Raw genomic sequence first — 9546 nt, 5'->3', positions numbered from 1 at the left:
TGATATAATATTTTCTCAAGTAATGAAATGGAAAGTATAATGTGGAGTAATGCTCCATCAAGCAATAAAATGTAATGCCTTATAACGTTATGTCATGTGATGAAATGGAACACATTGAATTCAGCAGCGAGAAAGCTGAAGGAGTCCTGTTGGGACACTCTGGTAAAGGCTGTCACTGATTGGCTGAAGTTAAAACATCACGCCCTGGTTGCCTATTTGTCTATAAAAAGCTCTGGATTCTTAAATGGTTTCATTTCACAAAGATTCTTTGCTGCCTTTTCGAAGTTTCTGCAATGTTGTTCTGTGCTGTAGTGTTAATCTCCACCATCAGAATAACCGGAGGGATGGATCTATGTCAGATACTGGGAAGCCCAGAATATCCTCTACTTTCCAAGGATGGAGATGTGACTATTGGAGGAGCATTTTCTATACACAGCAAAATCACAGAGCCACTGTTTTCCTTTCAGACAGAACCAGAACCACCAGCCTGTACCAGGTATGCTCCTCTTCCTCTCTGCTCACTTGCACTTTGAAAGATATTCCTTCGGAATGAATCACTTTTCATTACATTTTGATGTTTTATTGAGAAGGGTAGAAATCATACAGTAATCTCAGTACACAAAATAAATGAAAAATGCTTATCTAGTACCAAAAGACATGAAAATGCAAATAAAAGTAAAAATATCAAATTGCATGCATTCAATGTTAACTAACAATAAAAAATTATATAAAAATACAAAATTTTGTTTGCGCATCTGTGTGTCTTATGCAGTATTAATCTAGTCAGTTGTAATTTTCCTCCAGCTTAAACCTCAGAGAATTCCGCTTTGCTCAGACTATGATTTTCGCCATTGAGGAGATTAACAAGAGCAGCAGTTTACTGCCCAATGTGACCATTGGCTACAAGATCTACGACAGCTGCGGCTCTACCCTGTCCTCAATGAGGACAGCAATGGCACTGATGAATGGTCAGGAGCAGATGGAGGAGAAGCCGTGCTCTGGGCATGCAGCCGTGCACGCAATTATAGGAGAATCCGAGTCCTCCACAACCATAGCAATGGCGAGGACTACAGGCCCTTTCCATATTCCAGTGGTAACATATTTCTTCTCGCATCAACTGACAGCAAAGGAAGACATGCGGCATAAAATTATAATTAACTTTTTTCTTTCACTTACTGTTTACAGATCAGTCACTTTGCTACATGTGCATGTCTGAGTAACAGGAAAGAGTTCCCCTCATTCTTCAGAACCATTCCCAGTGACTATTACCAGAGCAGAGCACTGGCTCAGCTGGTGAAGCACTTTGGCTGGACCTGGGTAGGAGCCGTGAGAAGTGACAATGACTATGGGAACAATGGAATGGCAACCTTTGTAGAGGCTGCACAACATGAAGGGGTGTGTATTGAATACTCAGAGGCTATTTTACGCACAAATCCTAGGGAGAAGATTGCCAGGGTTGTTGAGATCATTAAAAAGGCAACTTCAAAGGTTTTGGTGGCCTTCCTGGCCCAGGGTGAGATGGAGGTGCTGCTGGAGGAGGCTTTGAGTCAAAACTTATCAGGGCTACAGTGGGTGGGCAGTGAGTCCTGGATCACAGCCAGACACCTAGCGTCACAGAGAGCATCCTCAGTCATTAGCAGTGCCATCGGCTTCACCATCAAAAAGTCCAAAATACCAGGCCTCCGCGACTTCTTGGTCAAGGTCCATCCATTTCGAAGTCCTGGGAACGCTCTCATTAGTGAGTTCTGGGAGACGGCATTTGGATGCCAGTTCAACCCTCAGACGGGAGATGGCAAGGTCTGCTCAGGCTCAGAGAAACTAACTGAGCTCAGTAACCAGTACACAGATGTCTCAGAGCTGAGGATCTCCAACAATGTGTACAAGGCAGTGTATGCTGTGGCCCACTCTCTTCACAACCTGCTGACATGTGGAACTGCTGCGAATCAGACATGTGCCAGGAAGGAGACCATCGACCCAGGACAGGTGAGTGGATGCTCCAACGAGGGGAAAAAACACATTCCTTACCCTCAGATAATTTTCACTTGACCCAGACTGAACTTTGGCCTGGACATATAATTAATTTGTTGCAATTGATGCAGGTTGTGTATTATCTAAAAGGCGTTAATTTCACTACCAATACTGGCGAGCATGTGTTCTTCAACTATGATGGAGACCCAACAGCAAAATATGAACTCGTCAACTGGCAGCAGAATGGTGGAAAGATTGAGTTTGTGACTGTGGGTTATTATGATGCATCGTTACCCAGCGGACAGCAGTTTTCCATGAATCTTGTCAACATCACTTGGGCCGGTGATCCATTTACTGTGAGTATGAAGTGAGGAAATCTGGGGAGAAATGGGGAATTTCAAGTAAGGCTTGCAAACAATAATACCTATCAGTAGAAAGTCTTTGGTAAAGTTTGGGAAGTATGATTTAGTGTATGAGCAAACAGATGCAGAGCTACATTTCAGAGGCCCAGGTGAGTGTGCTGTGATTGGAAGACTGCTAGGCTGTGCTGTTTTAGAGGCTCAGGTCAGTATGCTGTGAGTGACGGAATGAGAGGTGGTGGTGCTGTGTTCCAGAAGCCCAGGTCGGTGTGCAGTGAGAGCTGTCTTCCAGGTACTCGGCAGGCTGTGATTAAAGGGAAACCTGCCTGCTGCTTCTCCTGTGTCCCCTGTGCCGCTGGGGAAATCAGCAACGCCACTGGTGAGAGACTATTGAAAAAAACATCATCCTGGAACTGTTTAAATGAAAAGAAAAAAAAAGCTGACAAAACAAAATTGTTCCAGTATAATCTTTCATTTAACATCTGAACAACGTATCGTTCAGAGCTGAGCCTATTTGATTATTCATCTGAAAACCTCTTTTGTCTACCTTCAGATTCTGCTGAGTGCACTAAATGTCCACTGGAATACTGGTCAAATGAAGATCGAAGTCATTGTGTCCTAAAGAAAGTGGAGTTCCTTTCATTTGGAGAGACCATGGGCATTGTGTTGACAATATTTTCTTTGCTGGGTGCTTGCTTAACGACAGCAACAGCGCTCGTTTTCTTTCGCTTCAAAGACACTCCCATTGTTAAAGCCAACAACTCTGAGCTCAGTTTCCTGCTGCTCTTTTCATTGAAACTGTGTTTCCTTTGCTCCCTCACCTTCATCGGTCGGCCCTCTGAGTGGTCCTGTATGCTGCGCCACACAGCGTTTGGGATCACCTTTGCTCTTTGCATTTCCTGTGTCCTTGCAAAGACTATAGTGGTTGTGATGGCCTTTAAAGCTGCTGTTCCAGGAGGCAGTATTCCCCAATGCTCTGTGCCCTTGCAAAGGTTAAGCGTGTTCTGCTCCACACTCCCACAGGTGGTAATATGTACACTGTGGGTAACCCTTGCACCTCCAGTTCCATACTCAAACATTGCACACTCCACTGAGAGAATCATTCTGGAGTGTGATGTAGGATCAGCAGTGGGGTTCTGGGCCATATTGGGGTATATTGGACTCCTCTCTGTCCTGTGCTTTGTGCTGGCTTTTCTGGCTCGTAAGCTGCCTGATAACTTCAATGAAGCCAAATTCATCACATTCAGCATGCTCATATTCTGTGCAGTCTGGATCACCTTCATACCAGCTTATGTCAGCTCACCTGGAAAGTTCACTGTAGCTGTGGAAATATTTGCCATTTTAGCATCCAGTTTTGGTTTGATTTTCTGCATTTTTGCCCCGAAATGCTACATTATTTTATTAAAGCCAGAGCATAATACAAGAAAACACATTATGGGTAAGAGGCATGCAAAATCTCAGTAACTGTTAGTCTACTCCTAGAGTTGATTAGATATTATTCTAGCAATTACACAGTAAAAAAATAACCTATGTTCTTTCACATGAAAGATTTTGATTTATAATTAGCATTTGCTGATTTGTTTTTAAAGAGAGCATTACAGTACTAAAATTAGTGCACTCAATAATGAGTTAACATGGATCACAATGCCCCACCAGAATGGAAATATTTGATATAAATCAGTCTTTGGCGGGTGGGTGAGTGCCCAGTTGCATGTATAGCGCAGTACACGAATTAGGACTGTGAAATTTGGACAACTGTACATTAACATCCAAATAATACAATAAGTAAAAATGGAGTTTTAAAGTATAGCACATACATGTTCACTCAAACTGAGATAGTGGGCAATTTATGTAGTCATCTTCTAAGAAAAACATTTAAAAGAAGTAAAGGCTTGGATATTTGTTGAGGGGTAATTGCAAATACACACAAAGGACACCAGAAACAAAAAATTTTATAAGAAGCCTCTGTGACCTTTGCATTTGACATTTGAACTTAAATATCAGGTGGGTTATGGGGAACAGTGTGTTGACCATTTCTGCTATGTCATTAGAATCCAACTATAAACCATGGTGATCATGACATTTTGACCTGGAAATCAGATTGTCTGGACACAGGATTTCTGGACACATTTAGGGAATGTTCTTAAAACTAAATGTACGTAAAAGGAAAAAAAAACAGCATACACCCCTTCAGTTCTGGCACATATAAAATATGAAAATTGTAAAGGTAAAAAAATATTGCAATCAAAACATTGGAGATGTTGTCTTTGAAGCTGATTGTTGCCTGCTTAAAACACAGAACCCCCCCCCCCCCACACACACACACACACTTTCACTCCTCAGTTCATTCAACTGAAATCAAAGTGCTTTGGGTGCTCCCAAGATTGTGTTTAATTTTGCCATTGCCTGTGCTGCCGATGCATTTTGCTCCGCCTTGCTTTTCCTGGGACCCAGTCATGCCTTTGAGAATCATGGATGGATGGAGAATTAAAACTCTGCTGCATTTAAACTGGGCACATCACAGCACTGGATCAGAGACGTACGGCAGGATGGCACTGCAGACCATGCTGCTGGCTGTGACAGTCATCAGGACTGCAGCAGAGACGCCACCATGCAGAATACTGGGGAAGGCAGCCAAGCCGATTTTCTCTCAGCTGGGAGATATCAACATCGGTGGAGTTTTCTCCCTCCACAACAGTCCCTCAGAATTAACCATCCAATTCCAATCCACACCGGAACCTCTACAGTGTTCACGGTGAGGTAAACTAAGAATGACCTTTTCAACAGCTCTTTGTAATAGTAGTTGTATAACAGTACAGTGCTGCTATGGTTCCAACTTTATGTTAAAATTTATGGTGATGTCAATGATTTGTAAAAATGTAATTATGTCAATAACCTTGCTTGTTGTTTACCTGTTAGGCATATAAAGAGTGGATCATTAGAATATATACCATGAGGCTGAAAGTGCATATATGACACTTTGAGATTAACATTTTTCTCACTTTAATCAATGACCAATATAATGTATCATTTCTAGAATCATTCTCAGGGAATTCTGGGTGGCCCAGACCATGATGTTCACCATTGAAGAAATAAACAATAGAACTGACATCCTGCCGGGTGTATCTCTGGGCTATAAGATATATGACACGTGTGTCTTTACAACATTCTCTATACGAACAGCCATGGCTCTGATGAATGGCAATGACGAAACTCTGACTGACACATCTTGCTCCATACCAGCAACAGTACAGGCTATCATTGGAGAGTCTGGGTCTACTAATACCATTGCACTTGCAGCAACTGTGGGACTATTTCAGATTCCAGTGGTGAGTTATTGTGTTAATCCTTTCTATATGCTCTAAGACACAGCTTTATTTGGGAATACTGTAGATGAAAACTGAGCAGCGATGCAAAATAATTTTGCCAAGATTTTGGGCTGTCCTAATCGTATGTTTTCCATTGTGCTGCTGATATTATGAAAATACATGTGTACAATAAACAGATAAAATCTGAATGAAAAAAATTGTCAAAAAATTCATTATTAGCAACAAACCCATTAATTAGTTCACAAATATATTTTGAATAGTAAAAATCATTCAAAACATTTCCAACTGACACAACTAAATACTCTGTGCTGTTCTACTGTAATTAAATATTCATGAAAGATTGTAAAGGGCAGTTTTATGGGCAGATTGCTGTGCTGTGATGAAGTACCTTCATTACAATCAAATACTATGCCACTGAATTTGTCAATAATTGCTTTTCTATAATATAGTAAAATTTGAGATATGTGCATTTCATGAACTGACATTTGTCTAAGCAAGGAAGTTTGAAAGAGAATCAAAGAAAGTGCTTACAGAGCCACAGAGAACACTTTCTCCGAGTATGTATATTCAGAGCAAGCAAATATAGCAATCCATACAGAGAAACAACCATATATACATACGTAAATAAATACATACATACAGTGTACACACAAATACATAAACAGTAACCCCATCTACTCTCATGTACAATCTCAGTGATATTTTAATTTAATTTATTTGTCTCTTGTCATATGAAGTTCTTGTGTATTTTGTATTTTTTCATGTTTTTCACAGATAAGTCACTTTAGTACATGTGCATGTCTGAGCAACAGGAACAAGTTCCCCTCGTTCTTCAGAACCATTCCCAGTGACTATTACCAGAGCAGAGCACTGGCTCAGCTGGTGAAGCACTTTGGCTGGACCTGGGTAGGAGCAGTGAGAAGTGACAGTGACTATGGGAACAATGGAATGGCCACATTTATTGAAGCTGCCCAACAGGAAGGGATCTGCATCGAGTATTCAGAGAAATTCCACAGAACAGAACCAGACAAATTATTGAAGGTTGTAGATGTCATCAAAGGAGGTACAGCAAAAGTAGTGGTGGCATTTCTTGGTCAGGGAGAGATGAGCAAGCTGTTCGAACAGTTAACCATTCAGAACATTACAGGTCTTCAAATGGTTGGCAGTGAGGGCTGGATAACTGCAAGCAATCTAGTGACACCAACCAGTTACAGAATACTGGGCGGCTCTATCGGCTTTGCTGTCAGCCAAGGCAAAATTGATGGCTTGAAAGAATTTGCGTTTAAACTTCACCCCTCCCAATACCCAGGAAACACTGATGTCATAGATTTTTGGGAAGCTGCTTTTCAGTGTTCTCTAACAAATGGAAACAATTCACCTTACAATACCCCCTGCACTGGATCTGAAAGCTTAAATGGACTGAAAAACCAATACACTGATGTAGTAGAGCTGAGAGTATCCAACAATGTTTACAAAGCAGTTTACGCTGTTGCATATTCACTGCATGACCTGCTGGCTTGTACAGCCCATCAAGGCTGTGCAAACAGCCTGAAAACAGAGCCCTGGCAGGTAATTAATGGGCCCCTATTTACATGGTTCATGAACACACCACCATAAACCAGCTCAACATCTCTAATCTCTGCTGAAATCTATTTCTTACTCCACAGGTGCTTGAGGCATTGAAAAAAGTGAATTTCACATTGGGAACTGGGGAGCAGGTCTTCTTTGACAGTAATGGAGACCCAGCAGCCAGATATGAGGTGGTGAACTGGCAGCTTGGTCCTGATGGTGCAGTACAGTTCACAGTGGTTGGCTACTACGATGCCTCCTTACCAGTTGGTCAGCAGTTTGTTTTGAGTCCTGATAGTATGGTTTGGGCCGGAGGCCTACAACAGGTAAGTGTTCATGTACTACAATAAAATGTGACAATTCTCAAAAATTGTACACAAGTGCATTCTCTCTGCACTAAGAAGAGTATATTACAGTTACAAGTAAAAACATCAGACTTGTATGTATATTACTGTATTCTGTTTTGAATTGTGGCAGTGCCTTAAACATCAGGAGTGCTGAAAAGGATAGAAAGCAGCCTCACATAGTAAGCAAACAGAAAATGAAATGCAATGAAACATGAAATATACAATAAAACAACATGCAAAAGTGTATTCATAATTAAATTTGAGTTTCAGGGGGAAAAATGAATAAATAAATACATAAATGAGTCATACGTCCAGCACAGGTTACCAGTGCAAGAATGAGGCTATTTTAGAGCAGTGACTTTTTAGAAGCCTGACATCCATTATATTTGTATGTTTACAGGCATGACCTCAATCAAAAATGAAAGAATCCTTTCAGTAAATTCCTTGTAAACTCATTCCTTGAGTATCAATACTACCCATGAGTTATAAATGACACATATCTATTCTCTGTCATACAGAGACCCAGGTCAGTGTGCAGTGAGAGCTGTCCCCCAGGCACTCGCAAAGCCGTGCAGAGAGGGAGGCCCGTCTGCTGCTATGACTGTGTGCCCTGCGCTGAGGGAGAAATCAGCAATACCACAGGTAATTCAGAGCCAGCACTAACAAGTCTACCCAAAGGCTTTGCCTGTTGTGTTCTTTCTAATACAGTGCAGATGTTCTGTATACCACACTCATAGCCCTGCAATCTGAACAATGCTACATTATTGCTGATATGTGAGTTTTCTAACCATGTCAATCATCATTTTCTTACAGATGCTAATGACTGTATTCAGTGTCCGGAAGAATATTGGTCTAATGCAAAAAGAGATCAATGTGTTTTAAAGACTGTTGAATTCCTCTCTTATGAGGAAGTTATGGGAATAGTGCTTGTCATTTTTTCATTTTTTGGAGTGTGTATAACTTTTCTTGTGGCTGTGCTGTTCTTTATACACAAAGACACTCCCATTGTGAAAGCCAACAACTCTGAGCTCAGTTTCCTGCTGCTCTTTTCATTGAAACTGTGTTTCCTTTGCTCCCTCACCTTCATCGGCCGGCCCTCTGAGTGGTCCTGTATGCTGCGCCACACAGCGTTTGGGATCACCTTTGTCCTCTGCATCTCTTGTGTTCTGGGGAAAACAATAGTGGTGTTAATGGCCTTCAGGGCTACACTTCCAGGCAGTAATGTCATGAAGTGGTTTGGGCCTCTGCAGCAGAGACTCAGCATTTTTGCTTTCACTCTAATTCAGGTCCTTATTTGTATCCTTTGGTTAACAATATCCCCTCCTTTCCCAAACAAGAATATGAAACACTACAAAGAAAAGATCATTCTGGAGTGTGATGTAGGATCAGCAGTGGGGTTCTGGGCTGTGCTGGGCTATATTGGACTCCTCTCTGCCTTGTGCTTTGTGCTGGCTTTTCTGGCTCGTAAGCTGCCTGATAACTTCAATGAAGCCAAATTCATCACATTCAGCATGCTCATATTCTGTGCAGTCTGGATCACCTTTATACCAGCTTATGTCAGCTCACCTGGAAAGTTCACTGTAGCTGTGGAAATATTTGCCATTTTAGCTTCGAGTTTTGGTTTACTATTCTGTATTTTTCTTCCAAAATGTTATATAATATTATTCAAACCAGAACAAAACACAAGGAAACATATAATGGGGAAAACGCACGCCAAGTCTCAATGATTGGCTACATTATCTTCTATTGAAGTGGTTAGGACACTCAACCCATCACCAAAGGATCATGAGATGCCGTCTCACGACAGACAATGCAACTGTAGGTACAATCAGGACTTGGCTGCCTAAACAGGTGTCAGAGCATGTCAAAGAAATAGGAATAGGTCATGAAGTTTGCTTCAGGCCAAAATTAAATAAATAAATTCAACCTTAAATTGCTTCTTGAAATTAATGTTGAAATTAAAAAAAAAAAACA

At 41.2% G+C, this 9546-nt stretch overlaps 2 protein-coding genes across 2 annotated transcripts; both read left to right on the top strand.

Moving 5' to 3' along the window:
• The first annotated feature begins 317 nt into the window (after positions 1 to 317).
• LOC118783054 (extracellular calcium-sensing receptor-like) lies at positions 318 to 3791 on the top strand. The gene is made up of 6 exons (XM_036536724.1): positions 318 to 496; positions 805 to 1093; positions 1186 to 1983; positions 2100 to 2324; positions 2583 to 2706; positions 2881 to 3791. The coding sequence occupies exons 1-6, from the start codon at positions 345 to 347 to the stop codon at positions 3789 to 3791; spliced, it is 2499 nt and encodes an 832-aa protein (XP_036392617.1). The 5' UTR covers positions 318 to 344.
• A 1139-nt stretch (positions 3792 to 4930) lies between these two features.
• Positions 4931 to 9299, top strand: LOC118782693 (extracellular calcium-sensing receptor-like). The gene is made up of 6 exons (XM_036536167.1): positions 4931 to 5082; positions 5365 to 5656; positions 6431 to 7225; positions 7324 to 7551; positions 8091 to 8214; positions 8386 to 9299. The coding sequence occupies exons 2-6, from the start codon at positions 5399 to 5401 to the stop codon at positions 9297 to 9299; spliced, it is 2319 nt and encodes a 772-aa protein (XP_036392060.1). The 5' UTR covers positions 4931 to 5082; positions 5365 to 5398.
• The last annotated feature ends 247 nt before the right edge of the window (positions 9300 to 9546 follow it).

This window comes from Megalops cyprinoides, chromosome 9 (genome assembly GCF_013368585.1).
Source record: "Megalops cyprinoides isolate fMegCyp1 chromosome 9, fMegCyp1.pri, whole genome shotgun sequence".
NCBI classification, from domain to species: Eukaryota; Metazoa; Chordata; class Actinopteri; order Elopiformes; family Megalopidae; genus Megalops; species Megalops cyprinoides.
This window is presented reverse-complemented; position numbering and strand designations above follow the sequence as displayed.

Coding starts and splice junctions, on each gene's coding strand:
- LOC118782693 (XM_036536167.1), top strand. CDS start 5,399: ATGATGTTCACCATTGAAGAAATAAACAATAGAACTGACATCCTGCCG. Junction 5,657..6,430: donor GACTATTTCAGATTCCAGTG/GTGAGTTATTGT, acceptor TGTTTTTCACAG/ATAAGTCACTTTAGTACATG. Junction 7,552..8,090: donor GGGCCGGAGGCCTACAACAG/GTAAGTGTTCAT, acceptor TCTGTCATACAG/AGACCCAGGTCAGTGTGCAG.
- LOC118783054 (XM_036536724.1), top strand. CDS start 345: ATGGATCTATGTCAGATACTGGGAAGCCCAGAATATCCTCTACTTTCC. Junction 1,094..1,185: donor GCCCTTTCCATATTCCAGTG/GTAACATATTTC, acceptor TACTGTTTACAG/ATCAGTCACTTTGCTACATG. Junction 2,707..2,880: donor GGAAATCAGCAACGCCACTG/GTGAGAGACTAT, acceptor GTCTACCTTCAG/ATTCTGCTGAGTGCACTAAA.